Source organism: Alosa sapidissima, chromosome 15 (assembly GCF_018492685.1).
Source record: "Alosa sapidissima isolate fAloSap1 chromosome 15, fAloSap1.pri, whole genome shotgun sequence".
Lineage (NCBI taxonomy): Eukaryota > Metazoa > Chordata > Actinopteri > Clupeiformes > Clupeidae > Alosa > Alosa sapidissima.
Window position 1 is genome coordinate 3,295,016 of NC_055971.1, and position 27,834 is coordinate 3,322,849.

The window sequence follows — 27,834 nt, forward strand, 5'->3', positions numbered from 1 at the left end:
AGCAGTTGAACAGGATGTGTAGTCTTAATAGGGCCAGTTTGTATGCTTAAAGCCTGAGACTGGCAGTTGGTCCAGGTGGCCTGAACACCTGCCATAGGATTCTAATTGCTTAACGGCTCTATTGTGATGTCATCAGCCCATGTTAAGTCTATGGGGAAATTTTGACTAGTTTTTAATTAATAGTTTAAAAAGTATAAAAGTTACAAAGCTGAAAAATACATAGCACCCATGTCCTAAGTAAGACCTACGTAACATAGTTTGAATGAAGTTTCTATGTTAAACGGTTGAAGCTGCATTAAGTGCGTTAGAAGAAGAATAATAATAAAATGCCTTGGAATAACAGTACAGTGCATTTTCATGCACTGTAATAAGAAGCCTAGGAAGAACAGTACAGTGCATTTTCATGCACTGTAACTAGAAAAGCATTTCCTGAAGGAAATACAGTGCATGAAAATGCAAAAAATATGATGTAAAATATCATACAGAGTAAAAACAAACTATATTGGTTGCTAGGTAGATGAGGTTTAATATAGTTGGCATGACTGAACAGTTAAATAGGTGGATAGTTTATATAGGTAAATGATTTACTTGGTAGATAAGGTTTAATATAGGTGGAATGATTGAACGGTTAAATAAGTGGATAGTTTAAATGGTTAAATTATTTAGGTAGATAGTTGACGATAACTGACACTTGGAATGGCTCTAATGTTTGCTAGCAGTTATGCTAACTATGTTAACAAAGATAATAATGTTAACCAAGTTACTATGCTAACTAGCATGCTAACAATGTTAAAATGCTAAGTATGTTAACCATGTTACTTAGCTGACTTAGCTCATCATTTTAAGCAGTTTTGCTAAAACTGCTAACTAGCATGCTAACATGCTAGCATGCTAACCATGTGACTTAGCTAACTTAGCTAATCATTTTGAGCAGTTTTGTTAAAAATGCTAACTAGCATGCTAACAAGCTAGCATGCTAACTATGCTAACCATGTGACTTAGCTAACTTAGCTAATCATTTTAAGCAGTTTTGCTAAAAATGCTAATTAGCATGATAACTATGCTAGCATGCTAACTATGCTAACCATGTGACTTAGCTAACTTAGCTAATCATTTTAAGCAGTTTTGCTAAAAATGCTAACTAGCATGCTAACATGCTAACTATGCTAACCATGTGACTTAGCTAACTTAGCTAACTAGCTACAGTGGGTAGGAGTCATAGTTGATGACAAGTAACAGTTACAATGGCTGAACAGTTAAAAAGTTCAGTAGTTTAAAGGGTTGAATTGTTTAACAGTGAAATATTGTAGTGAGGACTTTTATTTTGAAACAGTTTTTGGCAGAGGAAGCAGTTGAACAGGATGTGTAGTCTTAATAGGGCCAGTTTGTATGCTTAAAGCATGAGACTGGCAGTTGGTCCAGGTGGCCCGAACACCTGCCATAGGATTCTAATTGCTTAACGGCTCTATTGTGATGTCATCAGCCCATGTTAAGTCTATGGGGAAATTTTGACTAGTTTTTAATTAATAGTTTAAAAAGTATAAAAGTTACAAAGCTGAAAAATACATAGCACCCATGTCCTAAGTAAGACCTACGTAACATAGTTTGAATGAAGTTTCTACGTTAAACGGTTGAAGCTGCATTAAACGCGTTAGAAGAAGAAGAATAAGAAGAAGCCTAGGAAGAACAGTACAGTGCATTTTCATGCACTGTAATAATAATAACTAGAAAAGCATTTCCTGAAGGAAATACAGTGCATGAAAATGCAAAAATATGACGTAAAAAAATCCTACAGAGTAAAAACAAACTATATTAGTTGCTAGGTAGATGAGGTTTAATATAGTTGGAATGACTGAACAGTTAAATAAGTGGATAGTTTAAATGGTTAAATTATTTAGGTAGATAGTTGACGATAACTGACAGTTACTATGCTAACCACGTTACTCAGCTAACTTAGCTAATCATTTTTAGAAGTTTTGCTAACTATGCTAACTAGCATGCTAGCACGCTAACTATGCTAACCACGTTACTTAGCTAACTTAGCTAATCATTTTTAGCAGTTTTGCTAAAAATGCTAACTAGCATGCTAACATGCTAGCATGCTAACTATGCTAACCACGTTACTTAGCTAACATAGCTAATCGTTTTTAGCAGTTTTGCTAAAAATGCTAACTATGCTAACCACGTTACTTAGCTAACTTAGCTAATCATTTTTAGCAGTTTTGCTAAAAATGCTAACTAGCATGCTAACATGCTAGCATGCTAACTATGCTAACCATGTGACTTAGCTAACTTAGCTAATCGTTTTTAGCAGTTTTGCTAAAAATGCTAACTAGCATGCTAACATGCTAGCATGCTAACCATGTGACTTAGCTAACTTAGCTAACTAGCTACAGTGGGTAGGAGTCACAGTTGATGACAAGTAACAGTTACAATGGCTGAACAGTTAAAAAGTTCAGTAGTTTAAAGGGTTAAATTGTTTAACAGTGAAATATTGTAGTGAGGACTTTTATTTTGAAACAGTTTTTGGCAGAGGAAGCAGTTGAACAGGATGTGTAGTCTTAATAGGGCCAGTTTGTATGCTTAAAGCCTGAGACTGGCAGTTGGTCCAGGTGGCCCGAACACCTGCCATAGGATTCTAATTGCTTAACGGCCGTATTGTGATGTCATAATCATAATGTTAAGTCAATGGGGAAATTTTGATAGTTTTTAATTAATAGTTTAAAAAGTATAAAAGTTACAAAGCTGAAAAATACATAGCACCCATGTCCTAAGTAAGACCTACGTAACATAGTTTGAATGAAGTTTCTACGTTAAACGGTTGAAGCTGCATTAAGTGCGTTAGAAGAAGAAGAATAAGAACTAGAAAACGCAATTCCAGGGAATTACCAGTGCATGAAAATGCAAAACATATGGTGTGAAATATATTGTTAAAACAGATTATGTGCTAATTGGCAACCAACATGATGAGGTTTAATATAGTTCAAATGACTGAACTAGGTAGATGAGGTTTAATGTAGTTGGAATGACTGAACTAGGTAGATGAGGTTTAATATAGTTGGAATGACTGAACAGTTAAATAGGTGGATAGTTTATATAGTTAAATGATTTGCTTGGTAGATAAGGTTTAATATAGTTGGAATGATTGAACGGTTAAATAGGTGGATAATTTAAATAGTTAAATTATTTAGGTAGATAATTGACGATAACTGACAGTTGGAATGGCCCTAATGTTTGCTAGCAGTTATGCTACTATGTTATCAAAGATAATAATGTTAACCAAGTTTTTTTGCTAAAAATGCTAATTAGCATGTTAACTGCTAGCATGCTAACTATGTTACTTAGCTAACTTAGCTAATCATTTTTAACAGTTTTGCTAACTATGCTAACTAGCATACTAGCATGCTAACTATGTTAACCATGTTACTTAGCTAACTTAGCTAATCATTTTTAGCAGTTTTGCTAAAAATGCTAACTAGCATGCTAATACGTTAGCATGCTAACTATGCTAACCACGTTACTTAGCTAACTTAGCTAATCATTTTTAGCAGTTTTGTTAAAAATGCTAACTAGCATGCTAACATGCTAGCATGCTAACTATGCTAACCACGTTACTTAGCTAACTTAGCTAATCATTTTTAGCAGTTTTGTTAAAAATGCTAACTAGCATGCTAACATGCTAGCATGCTAACTATGCTAACCACATTACTTAGCTAACTTAGCTAACTAGCTACAGTGGGTAGGAGTCATAGTTGATGACAAGTAACAGTTACAATGGCCGAACAGTTAGTAGTTTAAAGGGTTGAATTGTTTAACAGTAAAATATTATAGAGAGGACTTTTATTTTGAAACAGTTTTTGGCAGAGGAAGCAGTTGAACAGGATGTGTAGTCTTAATAGGGCCAGTTTGTATGCTTAAAGCCTGAGACTGGCAGTTGGTCCAGGTGGCCCGAACACCTGCCATAGGATTCTAATTGCTTAACGGCCGTATTGTGATGTCATAATCATAATGTTAAGTCAATGGGGAAATTTTGATTAGTTTTTAATTAATAGTTTAAAAAGTATAAAAGTTACAAAGCTGAAAAATACATAGCACACCTGTCCTAAGTAAGACCTACGTAACATAGTTTGAATGAAGTTTCTACGTTAAACGGTTGAAGCTGCATTAAATGCGTTAGAAGAAGAATAAGAATAAGAACTAGAAAAGCATTTCCTGAAGGAAATACAGTGCATGAAAATGCAAAAAATATGATGTAAAATATCATACAGAGTAAAAACAAACTATATTGGTTGCTAGGTAGATAAGGTTTAATATAGTTGGAATGACGGAACGGTTAAATAGGTGGATCATTTAAATGGTTAAATTATTTAGGTAGATAATTGACGATAACTGACAGTTGGAATGGCTCTAATGTTTGCTAGCAGTTATAAGATAATAATGTTAACCAAGTTACTTAACTTAGCTAATGTTTTCATATTTAGTAGTTATGCTAACTAGCATGCTAACATGCTAACTATGTTAACCATGTTACTTAGCTAATAATTTTTAGCAGTTATGCTAACTATGCTAACTAGCATGCTAACTATGCTAACCATGTTACTTAGCTAACTTAGCTAATCATTTTTAGCAGTTTTGCTAAAAATGCTAACTAGCATGCTAGCATGCTAACTATGCTAACCATGTGACTTAGCTAACTTAGCTAATCATTTTAAGCAGTTTTGCTAAAAATGCTAACTAGCATGCTAACATGCTAACTATGCTAACCATGTGACTTAGCTAACTTAGCTAATCATTTTAAGCAGTTTTGCTAAAAATGCTAACTAGCATGTTAATATGCTAGCATGCTAACTATGCTAACCATGTTACTTAGCTAACTAGCTACAGTGGGTAGGAGTCATAGTTGATGACAAGTAACAGTTACAATGGCTGAACAGTTAAAAAGTTCAGTAGTTTAAAGGGTTGAATTGTTTAACAGTGAAATATTGTAGTGAGGACTTTTATTTTGAAACAGTTTTTGGCAGAGGAAGCAGTTGAACAGGATGTGTAGTCTTAATAGGGCCAGTTTGTATGCTTAAAGCCTGAGACTGGCAGTTGGTCCAGGTGGCCTGAACACCTGCCATAGGATTCTAATTGCTTAACGGCTCTATTGTGATGTCATCAGCCCATGTTAAGTCTATGGGGAAATTTTGACTAGTTTTTAATTAATAGTTTAAAAAGTATAAAAGTTACAAAGCTGAAAAATACATAGCACCCATGTCCTAAGTAAGACCTACGTAACATAGTTTGAATGAAGTTTCTATGTTAAACGGTTGAAGCTGCATTAAGTGCGTTAGAAGAAGAATAATAATAAAATGCCTTGGAATAACAGTACAGTGCATTTTCATGCACTGTAATAAGAAGCCTAGGAAGAACAGTACAGTGCATTTTCATGCACTGTAACTAGAAAAGCATTTCCTGAAGGAAATACAGTGCATGAAAATGCAAAAAATATGATGTAAAATATCATACAGAGTAAAAACAAACTATATTGGTTGCTAGGTAGATGAGGTTTAATATAGTTGGCATGACTGAACAGTTAAATAGGTGGATAGTTTATATAGGTAAATGATTTACTTGGTAGATAAGGTTTAATATAGGTGGAATGATTGAACGGTTAAATAAGTGGATAGTTTAAATGGTTAAATTATTTAGGTAGATAGTTGACGATAACTGACACTTGGAATGGCTCTAATGTTTGCTAGCAGTTATGCTAACTATGTTAACAAAGATAATAATGTTAACCAAGTTACTATGCTAACTAGCATGCTAACAATGTTAAAATGCTAAGTATGTTAACCATGTTACTTAGCTGACTTAGCTCATCATTTTAAGCAGTTTTGCTAAAACTGCTAACTAGCATGCTAACATGCTAGCATGCTAACCATGTGACTTAGCTAACTTAGCTAATCATTTTGAGCAGTTTTGTTAAAAATGCTAACTAGCATGCTAACAAGCTAGCATGCTAACTATGCTAACCATGTGACTTAGCTAACTTAGCTAATCATTTTAAGCAGTTTTGCTAAAAATGCTAATTAGCATGATAACTATGCTAGCATGCTAACTATGCTAACCATGTGACTTAGCTAACTTAGCTAATCATTTTAAGCAGTTTTGCTAAAAATGCTAACTAGCATGCTAACATGCTAACTATGCTAACCATGTGACTTAGCTAACTTAGCTAACTAGCTACAGTGGGTAGGAGTCATAGTTGATGACAAGTAACAGTTACAATGGCTGAACAGTTAAAAAGTTCAGTAGTTTAAAGGGTTGAATTGTTTAACAGTGAAATATTGTAGTGAGGACTTTTATTTTGAAACAGTTTTTGGCAGAGGAAGCAGTTGAACAGGATGTGTAGTCTTAATAGGGCCAGTTTGTATGCTTAAAGCATGAGACTGGCAGTTGGTCCAGGTGGCCCGAACACCTGCCATAGGATTCTAATTGCTTAACGGCTCTATTGTGATGTCATCAGCCCATGTTAAGTCTATGGGGAAATTTTGACTAGTTTTTAATTAATAGTTTAAAAAGTATAAAAGTTACAAAGCTGAAAAATACATAGCACCCATGTCCTAAGTAAGACCTACGTAACATAGTTTGAATGAAGTTTCTACGTTAAACGGTTGAAGCTGCATTAAACGCGTTAGAAGAAGAAGAATAAGAAGAAGCCTAGGAAGAACAGTACAGTGCATTTTCATGCACTGTAATAATAATAACTAGAAAAGCATTTCCTGAAGGAAATACAGTGCATGAAAATGCAAAAATATGACGTAAAAAAATCCTACAGAGTAAAAACAAACTATATTAGTTGCTAGGTAGATGAGGTTTAATATAGTTGGAATGACTGAACAGTTAAATAAGTGGATAGTTTAAATGGTTAAATTATTTAGGTAGATAGTTGACGATAACTGACAGTTACTATGCTAACCACGTTACTCAGCTAACTTAGCTAATCATTTTTAGAAGTTTTGCTAACTATGCTAACTAGCATGCTAGCACGCTAACTATGCTAACCACGTTACTTAGCTAACTTAGCTAATCATTTTTAGCAGTTTTGCTAAAAATGCTAACTAGCATGCTAACATGCTAGCATGCTAACTATGCTAACCACGTTACTTAGCTAACATAGCTAATCGTTTTTAGCAGTTTTGCTAAAAATGCTAACTATGCTAACCACGTTACTTAGCTAACTTAGCTAATCATTTTTAGCAGTTTTGCTAAAAATGCTAACTAGCATGCTAACATGCTAGCATGCTAACTATGCTAACCATGTGACTTAGCTAACTTAGCTAATCGTTTTTAGCAGTTTTGCTAAAAATGCTAACTAGCATGCTAACATGCTAGCATGCTAACCATGTGACTTAGCTAACTTAGCTAACTAGCTACAGTGGGTAGGAGTCACAGTTGATGACAAGTAACAGTTACAATGGCTGAACAGTTAAAAAGTTCAGTAGTTTAAAGGGTTAAATTGTTTAACAGTGAAATATTGTAGTGAGGACTTTTATTTTGAAACAGTTTTTGGCAGAGGAAGCAGTTGAACAGGATGTGTAGTCTTAATAGGGCCAGTTTGTATGCTTAAAGCCTGAGACTGGCAGTTGGTCCAGGTGGCCCGAACACCTGCCATAGGATTCTAATTGCTTAACGGCCGTATTGTGATGTCATAATCATAATGTTAAGTCAATGGGGAAATTTTGATAGTTTTTAATTAATAGTTTAAAAAGTATAAAAGTTACAAAGCTGAAAAATACATAGCACCCATGTCCTAAGTAAGACCTACGTAACATAGTTTGAATGAAGTTTCTACGTTAAACGGTTGAAGCTGCATTAAGTGCGTTAGAAGAAGAAGAATAAGAACTAGAAAACGCAATTCCAGGGAATTACCAGTGCATGAAAATGCAAAACATATGGTGTGAAATATATTGTTAAAACAGATTATGTGCTAATTGGCAACCAACATGATGAGGTTTAATATAGTTCAAATGACTGAACTAGGTAGATGAGGTTTAATGTAGTTGGAATGACTGAACTAGGTAGATGAGGTTTAATATAGTTGGAATGACTGAACAGTTAAATAGGTGGATAGTTTATATAGTTAAATGATTTGCTTGGTAGATAAGGTTTAATATAGTTGGAATGATTGAACGGTTAAATAGGTGGATAATTTAAATAGTTAAATTATTTAGGTAGATAATTGACGATAACTGACAGTTGGAATGGCCCTAATGTTTGCTAGCAGTTATGCTACTATGTTATCAAAGATAATAATGTTAACCAAGTTTTTTTTGCTAAAAATGCTAATTAGCATGTTAACTGCTAGCATGCTAACTATGTTACTTAGCTAACTTAGCTAATCATTTTTAACAGTTTTGCTAACTATGCTAACTAGCATACTAGCATGCTAACTATGTTAACCATGTTACTTAGCTAACTTAGCTAATCATTTTTAGCAGTTTTGCTAAAAATGCTAACTAGCATGCTAATACGTTAGCATGCTAACTATGCTAACCACGTTACTTAGCTAACTTAGCTAATCATTTTTAGCAGTTTTGTTAAAAATGCTAACTAGCATGCTAACATGCTAGCATGCTAACTATGCTAACCACGTTACTTAGCTAACTTAGCTAATCATTTTTAGCAGTTTTGTTAAAAATGCTAACTAGCATGCTAACATGCTAGCATGCTAACTATGCTAACCACATTACTTAGCTAACTTAGCTAACTAGCTACAGTGGGTAGGAGTCATAGTTGATGACAAGTAACAGTTACAATGGCCGAACAGTTAGTAGTTTAAAGGGTTGAATTGTTTAACAGTAAAATATTATAGAGAGGACTTTTATTTTGAAACAGTTTTTGGCAGAGGAAGCAGTTGAACAGGATGTGTAGTCTTAATAGGGCCAGTTTGTATGCTTAAAGCCTGAGACTGGCAGTTGGTCCAGGTGGCCCGAACACCTGCCATAGGATTCTAATTGCTTAACGGCCGTATTGTGATGTCATAATCATAATGTTAAGTCAATGGGGAAATTTTGATTAGTTTTTAATTAATAGTTTAAAAAGTATAAAAGTTACAAAGCTGAAAAATACATAGCACACCTGTCCTAAGTAAGACCTACGTAACATAGTTTGAATGAAGTTTCTACGTTAAACGGTTGAAGCTGCATTAAATGCGTTAGAAGAAGAATAAGAATAAGAACTAGAAAAGCATTTCCTGAAGGAAATACAGTGCATGAAAATGCAAAAAATATGATGTAAAATATCATACAGAGTAAAAACAAACTATATTGGTTGCTAGGTAGATAAGGTTTAATATAGTTGGAATGACGGAACGGTTAAATAGGTGGATCATTTAAATGGTTAAATTATTTAGGTAGATAATTGACGATAACTGACAGTTGGAATGGCTCTAATGTTTGCTAGCAGTTATAAGATAATAATGTTAACCAAGTTACTTAACTTAGCTAATGTTTTCATATTTAGTAGTTATGCTAACTAGCATGCTAACATGCTAACTATGTTAACCATGTTACTTAGCTAATAATTTTTAGCAGTTATGCTAACTATGCTAACTAGCATGCTAACTATGCTAACCATGTTACTTAGCTAACTTAGCTAATCATTTTTAGCAGTTTTGCTAAAAATGCTAACTAGCATGCTAGCATGCTAACTATGCTAACCATGTGACTTAGCTAACTTAGCTAATCATTTTAAGCAGTTTTGCTAAAAATGCTAACTAGCATGCTAACATGCTAACTATGCTAACCATGTGACTTAGCTAACTTAGCTAATCATTTTAAGCAGTTTTGCTAAAAATGCTAACTAGCATGTTAATATGCTAGCATGCTAACTATGCTAACCATGTTACTTAGCTAACTAGCTACAGTGGGTAGGAGTCATAGTTGATGACAAGTAACAGTTACAATGGCTGAACAGTTAAAAAGTTCAGTAGTTTAAAGGGTTGAATTGTTTAACAGTGAAATATTGTAGTGAGGACTTTTATTTTGAAACAGTTTTTGGCAGAGGAAGCAGTTGAACAGGATGTGTAGTCTTAATAGGGCCAGTTTGTATGCTTAAAGCCTGAGACTGGCAGTTGGTCCAGGTGGCCTGAACACCTGCCATAGGATTCTAATTGCTTAACGGCTCTATTGTGATGTCATCAGCCCATGTTAAGTCTATGGGGAAATTTTGACTAGTTTTTAATTAATAGTTTAAAAAGTATAAAAGTTACAAAGCTGAAAAATACATAGCACCCATGTCCTAAGTAAGACCTACGTAACATAGTTTGAATGAAGTTTCTATGTTAAACGGTTGAAGCTGCATTAAGTGCGTTAGAAGAAGAATAATAATAAAATGCCTTGGAATAACAGTACAGTGCATTTTCATGCACTGTAATAAGAAGCCTAGGAAGAACAGTACAGTGCATTTTCATGCACTGTAACTAGAAAAGCATTTCCTGAAGGAAATACAGTGCATGAAAATGCAAAAAATATGATGTAAAATATCATACAGAGTAAAAACAAACTATATTGGTTGCTAGGTAGATGAGGTTTAATATAGTTGGCATGACTGAACAGTTAAATAGGTGGATAGTTTATATAGGTAAATGATTTACTTGGTAGATAAGGTTTAATATAGGTGGAATGATTGAACGGTTAAATAAGTGGATAGTTTAAATGGTTAAATTATTTAGGTAGATAGTTGACGATAACTGACACTTGGAATGGCTCTAATGTTTGCTAGCAGTTATGCTAACTATGTTAACAAAGATAATAATGTTAACCAAGTTACTATGCTAACTAGCATGCTAACAATGTTAAAATGCTAAGTATGTTAACCATGTTACTTAGCTGACTTAGCTCATCATTTTAAGCAGTTTTGCTAAAACTGCTAACTAGCATGCTAACATGCTAGCATGCTAACCATGTGACTTAGCTAACTTAGCTAATCATTTTGAGCAGTTTTGTTAAAAATGCTAACTAGCATGCTAACAAGCTAGCATGCTAACTATGCTAACCATGTGACTTAGCTAACTTAGCTAATCATTTTAAGCAGTTTTGCTAAAAATGCTAATTAGCATGATAACTATGCTAGCATGCTAACTATGCTAACCATGTGACTTAGCTAACTTAGCTAATCATTTTAAGCAGTTTTGCTAAAAATGCTAACTAGCATGCTAACATGCTAACTATGCTAACCATGTGACTTAGCTAACTTAGCTAACTAGCTACAGTGGGTAGGAGTCATAGTTGATGACAAGTAACAGTTACAATGGCTGAACAGTTAAAAAGTTCAGTAGTTTAAAGGGTTGAATTGTTTAACAGTGAAATATTGTAGTGAGGACTTTTATTTTGAAACAGTTTTTGGCAGAGGAAGCAGTTGAACAGGATGTGTAGTCTTAATAGGGCCAGTTTGTATGCTTAAAGCATGAGACTGGCAGTTGGTCCAGGTGGCCCGAACACCTGCCATAGGATTCTAATTGCTTAACGGCCGTATTGTGATGTCATAATCATAATGTTAAGTCAATGGGGAAATTTTGATTAGTTTTTAATTAATAGTTTAAAAAGTATAAAAGTTACAAAGTTGAAAAATACATAGCACCCATGTCCTAAGTAAGACCTACGTAACATAGTTTGAATGAAGTTTCTACGTTAAACGGTTGAAGCTGCATTAAATGCGTTAGAAGAAGAAGAAGAACTAGAAAAGCATTTCCTGAAGGAAATACAGTGCATGAAAATGCAAAAATATGATGTAAAATATCATACAGAGTAAAAACAAACTATATTGGTTGCTAGGTAGATGAGGTTTAATATAGTTGGCATGACTGAACAGTTAAATAGGTGGATAGTTTATATAGGTAAATGATTTACTTGGTAGATAAGGTTTAATATAGTTGGAATGATTGAACGGTTAAATAAGTGGATAGTTTAAATGGTTAAATTATTTAGGTAGATAGTTGACGATAACTGACACTTGGAATGGCTCTAATGTTTGCTAGCAGTTATGCTAACTATGTTAACAAAGATAATAATGCTAACCAAATTACTATGCTAACTAGCATGCTAACACACTAGCATGCTAACTATGCTAACCACGTTACTTAACTAACTTAGCTAATCATTTTTAGCAGTTTTGCTAAAAATGCTAACTAGCATGCTAACATGCTAGCATGCTAACTATGTTAACCATGTGACTTAGCTAACTTAGCTAATCATTTTAAGCAGTTTTGCTAACAATGCTAACTAGCATGCTAACATGCTAGCATGCTAACTATGCTAACCATGTGACTTAGCTAACTTAGCTAATCATTTTTAGCAGTTTTGCTAAAAATGCTAACTAGCATGCTAACATGCTAGCATGCTAACTATGTTAACCATGTGACTTAGCTAACTTAGCTAACTAGCTACAGTGGGTAGGAGTCATAGTTGATGACAAGTAACAGTTACAATGGCTGAACAGTTAAAAAGTTCAGTAGTTTAAAGGGTTAAATTGTTTAACAGTAAAATATTATAGTGAGGACTTTTATTTTGAAACAGTTTTTGGCAGAGGAAGCAGTTGAACAGGATGTGTAGTCTTAACCCTTTGCAGACCGCGCCGAACATTCCATTTTTTCATACTCGATGGCCTTATGGCACAAAAAGGCTTATTGTGTGGTTATGCTACATGACAGAGATATAATTTACCCACCATTATAATCAGGAGAAATAGCCCTTTCAAATGGTATAAAATATAATTAATAATTTTGAGGAGAACACACATATTATTTTAAAAATATCTTTAAAATTCAACCCCAAAAAACACAAAACGATCAGTTTGTCAAGATTAATCTCATTTTTCCCCCAATTTCTGTTGTAGATAGAGAAAAACTTAGAGTGTATGGGAGATTCACAATTTTGTCCTCTACTCAGTGATAAAAACAGAATCAATGTATCACCTTTTGTTCAAAAGTTATGATAAATTTATTAGACCTTTGCAGACGGCACGAAACATTCCGTTTTTTCATACTTGATGCCCTTGTGAGACAAAAAGGCTTATTGTGTGGCCATGCTACATGACAGAGATAAGATATACCCACCATTGTAATCAGGAGAACTAGCCCTTTAAAATGGTACATATCATAGTTAATAAGTTTGAGGGTAACACACATTGTTTTTAAACAATACCTTCAAAATTCAACATCAAAAAACACGAAAATATCAATTTGTCAAGATGAATCTTACTTTTCACCTAATGTCTATTGTAGATATAGTGTGTGAAAGATAGACAGTGTTGTGTTCTCCTCAGTGAAAAAAACAGAATCAATTTATCATCTTTGGTTCAGAAGTTATGATTAATTTACTCATAACTGCAAGTCGCAGTAACAAGTAGAATTTTTAAAGAGTAGGATGTTTTCCTTTCCTGGTTTGACATCTGACCAAAAATACACAGATATAATGGTCATGTAACAAATATAAGATGTTTTACCATAAAAACAAGATGCATAGCTAAATATAGGATGTCTTACTGTACTCTGAGGAGGCAAAATCAATTGTGGGGAGGAAAGATAAAGGCTGAAATAAAGACTAGGCAGGTGGTAACTGCTTCTCCGTGTGCTTCATTCTACTATGAAAACAAGAATAAGAGACACTGGCACATGTGTTAGGTTTACGAAAGAGGAAATAAATCATTTTATTTAGATAAGTCTTTAACAATTTCATTAAATAATCAGGAACAACAACTTCAGGTAAATAACATAAACATATGTTTACAAACAAGCAGTAACTATTAGAACTACAAGAATGACAAGACAACAGTATAACAAAGATCAACAAAATACTTTAACATGATGAACAAAGCATCAATTCATATTATAGCATAACAAAGCATCAATTCACATTCACACATATAAACAATTAAAACATTAGAAGAAATTCAATACATTTAACAACCATACAGCATATATTTCGATACAATATATAATTATCGATATAATTTGCCCTACATAAGGTGATACACTAACGCCGCATTCACACCAGATCTGTGGTGTGTGTGTTGTCACAGCTGTGGCATGTGTGTGTGTGTGTGTGTGTGTGTGTGTGTGTGTGTGTGTGTGTGTGTCCATCTAAGCCTAGCAGACGATGAGGTGTAAATGCTACTGGAGTTGGTGTCCCTGTCTGTGTTAGAAGGATAGGCAAAGTGTATGCTTTCTACCTGACATGGGACTTGACCAAGCTCAAAATAAAGAAATTGTCAGATAAGAAAATTAGAAATTGAATTACAAATCTAAGCAAACTATTATCACTATAATCCCTGTCATTATTGTTATAAGCAACACTCTTATCACAACCAGAAATGTGCATACGCCCAGTTGGGCGAACACACACACACACACACACACACACACACACAAACATGCTTACCCATCTGAGGATGATGGGAGATTACTCTCCTCCTCTAGCACATCATTGTCTTCCTCTTCATCCAGAAACTACCCGTCCATGCCATCGTGCCATCGTGGTCCTTGGGGTCATGTTTGCCATCAGCAGTCGGCTGCTTTCACCTCAGTTGCACGTACTTCTCTCCCTCCATCTAAAATAACAAAAAAATCACAGGTCTGATAGTGAATAGGTTGTTTAGTTTTATTTTACATTACTTCCACATAATCTTAATCACCACCAACCATGACTCTTTTCACTAAAAGTATTTTTGTCACTAAAGGACTCCAATATTGCTTGGAGAGGTAACATTAGTCTCAGAGCTCACTATAAGTGTTATTGCCTTGGCTAAACTATACATAGCATACCAGCTTACAAGCAAACATTGATTCATGAACATGAGTCAGGAGATATGACAGAAAACATCTAAACAGCGTATGCATACACATACACACCGTACATAGGCTACTGCAGTTGCGTAAAGACAAAACACCCCCTTAGAAAATGATATGTCGACGAGTAGGCTTGGGTGTATGAGCTCCCATCATAGTTAGCCAACCAAAAACCTCATAATCGTAGCAGCCAACCTTACAGCCTAAAAGTTAAACAATACTAAGACACATTTCTAACAAATCTTCAGTCATGTATTGATGAAAACAGCAGTCAATGAATAAAATCCTTACGTTACACCATCGGTGATCAACACACTCACGTCGGTAACATAACATTAACGTTGTCATTCATGTCAGATGTTTCTATCTAAGTAAGCTAAGCAACTTGGCTACAAACAACTGTAAATTGTGCTATACATATTACGAAGGAATGAAAGGTTTATTTGACAATAAAATACCGATTAGGTGTACTTGACATAAAGTTGCCAGTCATGAAGCAGGGGAGTGAACTTTATCGCGACTACGCGTCAAGGACATGTTGCAGCCTCTCCTGATGCTAACGTTACCTAACTTAGCTAGTTTTCTGTATCATCAGATGACAAGCAAGCAATCGTTCAAAATAGAACAAATCGTTAAAGTTTCAGTCCTAGTAGGTCTGTAATCTTGGTTGACATATAGTAACCCCCAAAAATGACTGAAAATAATGAGTTTACTAAAGATTACGGTGTGCTAAAATACAAGCTGTCATATCAGCTGAAGTGAACACACACACGCATTATGTTACGGCCATGCATACAAGGTGTAATTACCAGGAAAAATAACTTTTAAAAACGATTTTGAAGTAATAACATGGATAACAAGTAGTAATAACATAAAAAGACTTGTTTTTACCTCAGATGATCCAGTAGTTTCTCCTTTGGACGACGTGAAGATCAACGATGCATAGTGCTTCCTGCTGTTTTTCCTCTAGTGGAGGGAGACGTCAACTCTTGATTTTTCCTTCACGTAGTAAAAGTAATTCGCGCCACAAATCCCTTAACTAATCATATCGCCAGAAAGCCTATGATGTGACGTTTTTGAGGAAGTTTTCATTGATAAAATTGGTTGGGGTATGGCGGAGTTATTAGACTGAACGTCATCGGTACTGGGGTACCGAAATTAGAACGTGCGGTCTGCAAAGGGTTAATAGGGCCAGTTTGTATGCTTAAAGCCTGAGACTGGCAGTTGGTCCAGGTGGCCCGAACACCTGCCATAGGATTCTAATTGCTTAACGGCCGTATTGTGATGTCATAATCATAATGTTAAGTCAATGGGGAAATTTTGATTAGTTTTTAATTAATAGTTTAAAAAGTATAAAAGTTACAAAGCTGAAAAATACAAAGCCCACATGTCATAAGTAAGACCTACGTAACATAGTTTGAATGAAGTTTCTACGTTAAACGGTTGAAGCTGCATTAAGTGCGTTAGAAGAAGAATAATAACTAGAAAAGCATTTCCTGAAGGAAATACAGTGCATGAAAATGCAAAAATATGATGTAAAATATCATACAGAGTAAAAACAAACTATATTGGTTGCTAAGTAGATGAGGTTTAATATAGTTGGAATGACTGAACAGTTAAATAGGTGGATAGTTTAAATGGTTAAATGGTTAAATTATTTAGGTAGATAGTTGACGATAACTGACAGTTGGAATGGCTCTAATGTTTGCTAGCAGTTATGCTAACTATGTTAACAAAGATAATAATGTTAACAAAGTTACTATGCTAACTAGCATGTTAACATGCTAGCATGCTAACTATGCTAACCATGTTACTTAGCTAATCGTTTTTAGTAGTTTTGCTAAAAATGCTAACTAGCATGCTAACATGCTAGCGCTAGCATGCTAACTATGCTAACCACGTTACTTAGCTGACTTAGCTAATCGTTTTTAGCGGTTTTGCTAAAAATGCTAACTAGCATGTTAGCATGCTAACTATGCTAACCACGTTACTTAGCTGACTTAGCTAATCGTTTTTAGCAGTTTTGCTAAAAATGCTAACTAGCATGCTAACATGCTAGCATGCTAACTATGCTAACCATGTGACTTAGCTAACTTAGCTAATCATTTTAAGCAGTTTTGCTAAAAATGCTAACTAGCATTTCTAACATGCTAGCATGCTAACTATGCTAACCATGTGACTTAGCTAACTTAGCTAATCATTTTAAGCAGTTTTGCTAAAAATGCTAACTAGCATGCTAACATGCTAGCATGCTAACTATGCTAACCATGTGACTTAGCTAACTTAGCTAATCATTTTAAGCAGTTTTGCTAAAAATGTTAACTAGCATGCTAACATGCTAGCATGCTAACTATGCTAACCATGTTACTTAGCTAACTTAGCTAACTAGCTACAGTGGGTAGGAGTCATAGTTGATGACAAGTAACAGTTACAATGGCTGAACAGTTAAAAAGTTCAGTAGTTTAAAGGGTTGAATTGTTTAACAGTGAAATATTGTAGTGAGGACTTTTATTTTGAAACAGTTTTTGGCAGAGGAAGCAGTTGAACAGGATGTGTAGTCTTAATAGGGCCAGTTTGTATGCTTAAAGCCTGAGACTGGCAGTTGGTCCAGGTGGCCCGAACACCTGCCATAGGATTCTAATTGCTTAACGGCCGTATTGTGATGTCATAATCATAATGTTAAGTCAATGGGGAAATTTTGATTAGTTTTTAATTAATAGTTTAAAAAGTATAAAAGTTACAAAGTTGAAAAATACATAGCACCCATGTCCTAAGTAAGACCTACGTAACATAGTTTGAATGAAGTTTCTACGTTAAACGGTTGAAGCTGCATTAAATGCGTTAGAAGAAGAAGAAGAACTAGAAAAGCATTTCCTGAAGGAAATACAGTGCATGAAAATGCAGAAATATGATGTAAAATATCATACACAGTAAAAACAAACTATTGGTTGCTAGGTAGATGAGGTTTAATATAGTTGGAATGACTGAACAGTTAAATAAGTGGATAGTTTAAATGGTTCAATTATTTAGGTAGATAGTTGACGATAACTGACATTTGGAATGGCTCTAATGTTTGCTAGCAGTTATGCTAACTATGTTAACAAAGATAATAATGTTAACCAAGTTACTATGCTAACTAGCATGCTAACAATGTTAAAATGTTAAGTATGCTAACCATGTGACTTAGCTAACTTAGCTCATCATTTTTAGCAGTTATGCTAACTAGCATGCTAACATGCTAACTATGCTAATCATGTTACTTAGCTAACTTAGTTAATCATTTTAGCAGGTATGCTAACTATGCTAACTAGCATGCTAACATGCTAACTATGCTAACCATGTTACTTAGCTGACTTAGCTAATCATTTTAAGCAGTTTTGCTAAAAATGCTAACTAGCATGCTAACATGTTAGCATGCTAACTATGCTAACCATATGACTTAGCTAACTTAGCTAATCATTTTAAGCAGTTTTGCTAAAAATGCTAACTAGCATGCTAACATGCTAGCATGCTAACTATGCTAACCATGTGACTTAGCTAACTTAGCTAATCATTTTTAGCAGTTTTGCTAAAAATGCTAACTAGCATGCTAACATGCTAGCATGCTAACTATGCTAACCATGTGACTTAGCTAACTTAGCTAACTAGCTACAGTGGGTAGGAGTCATAGTTGATGACAAGTAACAGTTACAATGGCTGAACAGTTAAAAAGTTCAGTAGTTTAAAGGGTTAAATTGTTTAACAGTGAAATATTGTAGTGAGGACTTTTATTTTGAAACAGCTTTTGGCAGAGGAAGCAGTTGAACAGGATGTGTAGTCTTAATAGGGCCAGTTTGTATGCTTAAAGCCTGAGACTGGCAGTTGGTCCAGGTGGCCTGAACACCTGCCATAGGATTCTAATTGCTTAACGGCTCTATTGTGATGTCATCAGCCCATGTTAAGTCTATGGGGAAATTTTGACTAGTTTTTAATTAATAGTTTAAAAAGTATAAAAGTTACAAAGTTGAAAAATACAAAGCCCACATGTCCTAAGTAAGACCTACGCAACATAGTTTGAATGAAGTTTCTACGTTAAACGGTTTAAGCTGCATTAACTGCGTTAGAAGAAGAAGAATAAGAAGAAGAAGAAGAAGAAAAAGCCTTGGAATAACAGTACAGTGCATTTTCATGCACTGTAATAAGAAGAAGCCTAGGAAGAACAGTACAGTGCATTTTCATGCACTGTAATAAGAAGAAGCCTAGGAAGAACAGTACAGTGCATTTTCATGCACTGTAATAAGAAGAAGAAGACTTCGGATAACAGAACAGTGCATTTTCATGCACTGTAATAAAAAGTTGATTGGTTAGACGTAGACAGTTTAAAAGTTGAATGTAGATAGTTTAACAGTTGTTAATAGACAGATAGTTAGAATAATTCGGATAACAGTAGAGTGCATGCACTCTAATGACACCGACAGGGTTATAACATGATCTTTTGACGTAAGCTCCATGTGTCTGTCTTAGGACGAGTTCTTTGGCGGATCAAAGAACGTGTTCGTCAAGCACGGTATCAAAAGGCCAAGCAGCATTTGTTGGGGCATGCTTTAAGAGGACATCTACTCAAGAGCCATGCCAAAGACGGAGTTATCCACCAGGAACTGGATCATTTTGATAGCAATCGCAAGGACACATTTCCTCAGGTAAAACTGACAATGGACTATTTCCTTCTTTATTAAAGGGTTCGAGCCCAGGCATTCCTGGGTAAATTAATACATTTAATATGAAGAACACGACTTAGGCCTACACTATGCCTATAATTTGTCAAAGAATATGTAAACAGACAACTAGATTAGTCACTGCACCATGCACAGACTCACTAGAAAAAGGCACATAATGTTACGATTTAGGTTATTTGAGTTGAACTTGAGCATGTAGACTTGCATGTGATAGCATGTATCAACTTCTGTCTGAACATTCTCTGTCTTCCCTCAGAGATTCTTTGTGAATGAAAAGTACTGGGAGGAACCCGATGGACCGGTCTTTCTTTTTATTGGAGGAGAAGCTGCAATCTCAGAAGTAGATGTTTTGGCAGGTATGACCCTAACGGCTCGTATCCATTATCGCGGCAAAGCCCACCGCCATTCGAACAGAGGCGGCGCGTCAAGAAGTTGGGCTCGGCCAGAGAATGTCTAATAAGGGGAGAACCGGCACTCTCGGGAAACTTCCGGTTTCTGAACTGGTTGCAGTTCCTTTTCTGGTTCCACATGTAGTCAGGGGGCCTTTTCTGAAGACACTGAGTCCTGCCTGCTTCACATGATTTCTAGTAGCGAATCTTAGCATGCTGCAGATGCTCACTGTTACAGGTGGATTTGTAGCAGTTCCTGTGCCAAACTGCTTTGTTCTGTTATAAAATAACTGCACTGTAACAATGTAATCGTTGGCTGATCTGTGATACCCATCTCCATACTCTCTCATGGACAAAAACAAGAAATTTGGCATATGTCTCTAGTGATGGGTCATTCACCAGTCCACACATATTTGCCACTGGATACATAGCCCAAAATCTGTTTCTTTTAGAATATGTGTGCCATCACCTGACTAACAGAAAGATACACCTCAGAAACTAGACTGTGCCACCATGAACTATGAAAATGTGCTTGCTCAAATGTAGAAGGCTAGAAGGTCACTAATATCACCAACCATGAAGAACAGAGCACTATGTGCTTCAAGTTATTCAATATTCTAAATTCTATCACTGCCAGCTATCAACAGCCAACTGTCACTGGTAGTCAGGGATGGATTACTGCACGGGCTTACCGGGCCCAAACCCAGATGCCCAAGGAGTCAGAGGGCCCAAGCCATTGCATGGAATCATTGCCTCAATATCAACACATCATATCAACACATAGGCTATGAATCTGATTGAAATAAAGTATTGGCCATCCCCAAAATGCACCAGAATACAGGAAATCACATCAAATAAATTTAAAAAATGTCCCCCGCAACAATTAGTGGGGGGCCCTTAATACATCTGGGCCCAGGGGCCTGAAAGTTCATAATCCGTCCATGCTGGTAGTGTCTCTCTTTCTCTCTCTTACACACACACACACACCTGTCTGTTTGTCTAGCTGATCCTTTACCCTGTCTTTTCTTCACACTTACATAGGCTTCGGAAGGCCTTCAGACTTCAGCTGGTACTATGTAAAAGTCTATTAAACTTGATTTAACAGAGATCTCTGCACTTTGTGCTCTGAAATTTTTTTTTATAATGTTGTATTGTTTATGTGGTCCACTTTTGCACACTACCTTGTTGAATATCTTTGCTTTTTGGCACCAAACCCTATGCTATAATACCAGCAATGTGAGGTTTATGGACAAAACACCAAATTTGACCTTTTCTGAATTTGACCTTTGATTTGGGTCCTTCAAAACCTTCAAAAAAATGGAGACATGTTTTTTTTTTTTACTCTTAAGAACCTCTAGAACAAAGATATATTACTCTCCAAAAATTAACATGCGAATCCCACAAGCCCCCAAATTAGACACATAGGCCCCCGTACTAATGAGGGCGCTCACGAATAAGTGCAGAATGAATGGAGGCCTACGGAGCTGCACCCCTCAAATCCACTTTTCTCGGGATATAATTTTTTGCCCAGAAATTCGAATGTTGCAGTCAAACGAGGGGGCAGAGAAAATACAAACCGCTGAGTATTATATTTTTTGAGTCACTTATTTGTTCTAAAAAGCCTTTCAAATGTGTCAATGACGTCATTCATTAGCAGAAAGCTAGTGTGTTGTGGGCAACAACGACCCAACCTGTAAGAAATCGAAAGGACGTGACTACTCGTTCATTCAACTTTTGACCTATAATCCATATTGAGCTTGCAGAAACCACAATCAAATCTTCAATTTCTCAACGACAACCAGGTGAAAGAGACAAATTTAGCCATCTAGCTCCATAGACCCCCATTGTTTTTGCACTTATTCGTGATCGCCCCTAGCGGAACTGCAACATATTGCTGGTACAATGGAGTTAATAGGGAGTGATCCGGCTCTCCGTAAACAGGCTCTGGCTCGGCTGAACTTTATGCAAATGAGAGCGGTTAACGCGAGGCGGTTACAAAGATTGTTAAGGCAGAGCAAGATATTTCATCAGGAGCCACTTCCTGGAACCCAGATCGCACGAGGGCGGGTCATAATCCCCCTTCATGCAAAGAAAAGGCAGTGACTGCTCCATTGAAGTCTATGGGCATAGCTCAGAATTTTACCACATATGTTAAGGTCTTGGTTCTATAGAGTTAGGAATGTGAATTTCGGGCACGTTTTCATGATCCTCAAACCCTTCTGAACATTTCAGGTACATTTTTAGCATTTTTGAGCATTCCAGTCTGGAGAAAATCGACTTTATATCAGGTGTGCGCCGGTTATTTATGCCGCTGCTGTTGGCCGGTTGCAACGTACGCTCATCAATACGTCATCGACACGCCTCTTTATGCAGACAGGATTCGATCCCCATTTCGCGCCCATAGACATGAACTACGACAAAGTATCTTGCTCCGCCTTAACAATCTTTGGCGGTTATCCAATGAAAAGTACATCAGAGCCCTTATTAGACATTCTCTGAGTACATCCAGAGAATGTCTAATAGGAAGAGAATTGGCACTGTCTGGTTACTTCCGGTTTCTGGACTGGTTGCAGTTCCTCCTCAGATTCCACTTGAGGGCGCTCGCAGGCGAGTGCAGAATGCATTGAGGTCTATGGAGCTTTACCCCTCAATATCCACTTTTCTCTGGATATAATTTTTTGAGTAGTAATTTGAATGTTGCATTCGCTAGGAGAGGCAAAGAAAATACACACTGTTGATTGTTATATTTTTTGAAGTCACGTAAGTCTTCTAAAAAGCCTTTCAAATACGTCAATGAGTGATTCATTAGCACAATGCTAGCGTGATATGGGCAACAACGACCCAACCTGTAAGAAATGAAAAGGACATAAGTACTCGTTCATTCAACTTTAGATCTAAAATCTATATTGAACTTGCATAAACTACAATAAAAACTACGATTCTTCCACGACAAGCAGGTGATTTAGCCATCTAGCTCCATAGACTCCATTCAACCTGCACTCGCCCGCGATCACCCCCAGCGGAATTCTAATGGAACTGCAACCAATGTCGATACAATGAGGCTTAATAGGAAGTGCCCAGGCTCTCCGTAGACGGGCTCTGGAACAAGTTCTGTCGTTACACCATACACTTTAGCCTATACACGGCCAGAAGCGGCGATGGAAGAGAGGGCTAGGCGTCTGCAAGCGTCTACGCGCCGCAATAATGGACACCAGCCGTAACGCACGTTCAAGTCAAGTCAATATGTTTTACGCAACAAGGTTGACCCTAAGTGCTTTACAAATAACAAAATAATTTATAAATAATAAAATATAAATAATAAGAATAAAACATGCCTAAAATGACTACGGTGATGATGATAATAGGCTAATAACATAAAAAGTTATAAAATATGAGAACATATTGTTGTGTTTACTTTATCATGCTTGAGTGCGTGTACTCCATCACCAGCAGGTGGCACTGTAGTGATGTAACCGGTACATGGTATATATTGATACTGCACTATGATACGTGGTCCAGTGTGCCCTTGAGAGTTCCAGTAAAAAGTTGAACGATACTTACCGTCTCCTCATCATTTAAAGTTTCTACCTTTCCTCCTGTGAGCAACACCACAAATTGGCGACGAGGCTGAGCGCATTGGTACCGAGTCCACCAGTTTTTCTTCCAGAAGTGGGTGAGCCACCGATTCCGTTTGCTACATGGAGGAAAATGTTCGATAATTATATGCTAGCCATACATGCTACGGGAAACACATGGCCAGGCGTACGAAAGCGTGCAGTACTGCAACAATGCCTGGGTCCGGAGGGACAACGCATTTTCTATGACTTACCAGATCAAGGTACGACATTTGACCAGGCCATGGCTGCTTTAGAAAAGCAATTCGTACCTAAAGTGAATGTGATAGCATGGAGGCACAAGTTCAGACACCGTTTGCAACGAGCTGATGAAGCCGCTTCCCAGTATGTAGCAGCTTTGAGATCGCTAGCTTCACCATGCCAATTTGGCGCAATGGAGGGGGAAATGATTCGTGATCAGCTTATCTCTTGTGCTTACCTGAGTGCCGTGAAGGATAAATTACTGATGGAGGAAGATTTAAATTTAGAGAAGGCACAAACACTTGCATCTCAAATTGAAGAAGCAGTTAAAAATTCGACGCTACTGTCTTCAGCTAAAAATCCGCCAACGGCATCAGTGCAAGCTATCAGGGCTACGAGTGCTCAGTTCCGAGGGAAAAGGGGAGCGCGTCCAGCTAAAGCCCTCAGCTACAGACCGCCATTCACAGGCGAGTTCCGATCGCAAGTGTTACAGATGCGGGTCCAACAACCACTTAGCGAATGACAAGAACTGTCCAGCTGCCTCTGTCAAATGCGGGAAAAAGGGACCCGAAGCTACCTACCTTCGTCACAACAGATGCCTCTGATTATGGCCTAGGGGCCGTACTGACTCAGCTGCACCCTGGCAACCAAGAACGCATAGTGGCCTTTGCTTCACGCACGCTGTCTGCAGCCGAGAGGAAGTACTCCACTACAGAAAAGGAAGCCCTCGTCTGCGTGTGGGCTGTGGAAAGATGGCTACCTACGTGTGGGGACACAGATTCACACTACGAACTGATCACCAAGCACTGACCACTCTTCTCAACACCAAAGGCATGAACAGAGCCGGCATGAGGATCGCAAGATGGTCTGCTAAGCTGATGTGCTACCAATACGACATGCAGTATAGAGCATCACAGTCCCGCCCACAGGAGTTTCCGGAAGTAAGAATTCAATGCAATTTCTCCATTGACAATTCGGGTATAAGCCATAAAAACTTAACTGCACATGGTAGACTCAAAACCAGCTATGGCTGTACCAAGCGATTGTATAGGTACCTTCTCAGCCTACGTCATTACGTTCACTGGAGGCAAAACAAACCATCACCTCAGCTGGGAAGCTAAACCAACAGTCATATTTGGGAGGCTAAAGGTTATCATGGTCTCATCTTGCTGTGCTGTCGGGTGCCAGAACCGAAAAAGTCATCGGTTAAATTTGAAATAAGTAGGCTACAGTTTCCAGTGAGAACGTAGTTGTTCGTTTGACTCACGATAACCCAAGCCGTGTATATGTCACTTAATATTCATTTCTATACAAACCAAGACGGCAGATTCCTAAAGAAACGCAAGCGCCCACACCATAAGTGTATCTAAATTAGCTATGTACCAAAAATTATATTTTACCATGACTCGAAGAGCTAAACCAAAGATCCTTGATTAGGCTACTAGCTAGGCCTACTACTACTGTGTAAGGCCCAGCACTAAACTCCGAGCGTGGTAAACAAAATTAGACATTTCAGGCAGCCCTGGTAAGAAACAAACTAGTTTTTGTTCAAATCTACACACCTATTGCTACTGAAAAATGTGAGGTTCATTTATAAAATGTTATTTTGAAGTATTAAAAAACATTGTTGTTTTAGAATTTTCAAACGAAATGGTCGGTAATTAGCACGTTTGTGATTCATCTTTGCCTTGTGACATTGGCACTGGCTCGGTAAAATGTTGGTTCAGCAAACACAAAACTCATCCGATACGTCATTGTAGGTCTATTGTAAGTCTTGGACATAACCATTTAGGGGATAGTTATATGCATTCAATGATTTATACACCCTCAGCTTCTCCTTACTGTAGACACTCGGTTTTTCAATAATGTCCGGCCATTCAACAGATGCCTGTCACTCTTCTTTCCAATCACTGACGGTATTAGGTCTGTCAGGATGGTCCCATCTGATGATGTAGCCTTATTTTTTTCAAATAATCCTCCCGATCACGTACACTGAGTGTATGTACATACTGTGTTATATCGTTACACATTTTAGCAAAGATTTTAGATTACTGTCTGATTTTAGCTGCCTCACTAGTACTATTCAAATAGCCGCCTCACTATCCAAATGATTGTTTCTGCCAGTGACGTCACACCCACCCGAATGTTTATGTTTTCACCGCCGTTGCGAAGGGGTCTATATGGTCATATAGAGGGCGAAAATTCAAGGGGCACTAACCTTGTTTTGAAATAAATGTCTTTTTATCGCGATGTCTTGGATAAGTACTTCATTACCCACAATCCTGAACAATCCCACAGTGATGCCTCTAATTGGTGGAAAGGCCGTTATGATCATAGTTTGAAACTTTATCAGCGAAAATTATTGACAAAGATGGCGGAGTCTTACTGCCTATGGCGAAAATCTTAATGTGAATAAAATCTTTCTAGACGAACATTGGTACTTGTATCAACAAGTATTGTGGTTTATATATCACACGAACTTAGTCAGGGCCAATACACCATCAAATAGAACACTGAATGCTAGTTTAAACACTTAACTTTTCAGGTAGCCGAAAGGCTAATCATTAGCCTTTCAGACATTAGAATGTCATTATAATGCTGCTAACATTAATATAATGTTTTAGTGACCTCGTTGTTTCTATGAACATGAATTGTTGTTTATATAACATCTACTTAGTCGAGGCATAAAAAGCCCTGTATCTCATTAAGTACTCAACTTTTGAACTAGCTAGCTAGCTGATAGCACATGCAAGCTGGATGCTACCACCGGCTAGCAGCTAGACACTGCAGTAAAATGGTTAGCAAACTGTCCATGCCCCTGTGAATACCGTTTCAAGGACGAAATCAAGAGTGTCCAAAGGGGTGAAAACCACTTTAAATCGGGTCACATTATTGACTGTTGTGTGTCCGAGGGTTAGCTTGTGGGTTTTGTAAGGGCCAGCATGAGGGACAAGACCTACAAAGTTGTGTGGTGAGTTTTGCAGGGAGGTTGGTAATGCTAGTTAACATTAGCTAGGCTACTGTAGCCTTCATACTGTATGAGTCATATCATCAATCATTAACCTAGAAATACTTCTTCGTACATTTAATGAACATTTTGCGTAATAATTTACAGCAAACTGAATATGGTGGTCCAAGAGCAGACCATGCACCGGTCCATGCATCAGGATGGCAGTCAGATACGAAGCACTGCACAATGTTGCTAACGTTAACCGCTTTCACACACACACGATATAAAATACACAATGGTAAATATAACATTCAATACCAAAACACGATTATTTGCACGATTACTCCTGAAATAACTGCTATTAACTGCACATTCACTATATAAAAATCACTGTTTGGAGGAAAGGGTTCCCGTGCTGTCGCCGGTTGGAAATGATTTCGCGCTGGTTCGTGCATTGCTTATATATTATTCAGTGAGGCGCGGTGGTTTATGGGATGAGTAGTTCCTTCGCTCGGAAATGAAAATATGTACACAGTCTTGTACCTTTGACTTTTTTTGGACTTTCTCTTCGTTTTTTCACTCGAAATGATATGTTGTATGCTTATGAGTTACTCCGTAGCTGAAGCCTAAGAAATGCTCTAAAACTCTTTAGATACGAATTTTTCCAAAACGTCAATGGGAGAAATGAATGGGAAATTTACTTCCGGGCACTAAGCTCTCTCGGAGGAGGGGCGGGACTGTGATGCTCTATAGGCCAGGGAGTGAAAACGTCATGGCAGACTGCCTGTCCCGTCTTTCCCTCACTGACTCCAGGACTGTGTCTCAAATCGCGTACTTCTGCACTTACAATACCTAATTTGAGTGCATGAGGGTGTTCACACTGAAAATTCCAACAACACGAAGGGCGCTGCAAGTTCCCGGATGGTGCACTCATAACGGTCAAAAAGCTAAGTGTGCAACGCTGGACACTTTTCACCCTTAACGGACGCCATCTTGCCCAAATAGCGGAAGGGGAGGGAGTGTTTTCAAACTCGTGGTAATCGCGGTTGAGAAAGCTGAAGCAGCAGCAGTGGAAAACAGACTTTACGGAGGTACAAGCAAGTTATAACATAAACGGTTCATGTTTTGACACAGT

The 27,834-nt window shown here is 37.1% G+C and overlaps 1 protein-coding gene across 1 annotated transcript in view; it reads left to right on the forward strand.

Annotated features, from left to right (window-relative positions):
* Window positions 1-27,834, forward strand: part of LOC121683572 (thymus-specific serine protease) — a 44,198-nt gene that overhangs the window by 8,264 nt on the left and 8,100 nt on the right. Inside the window, exons 2-3 of the mRNA XM_042063237.1 lie at window positions 19,334-19,509; window positions 19,802-19,901. Of these exons, the coding sequence (XP_041919171.1) occupies window positions 19,334-19,509; window positions 19,802-19,901 (276 nt within the window). The remainder of the gene's footprint in view (window positions 1-19,333; window positions 19,510-19,801; window positions 19,902-27,834) is intronic.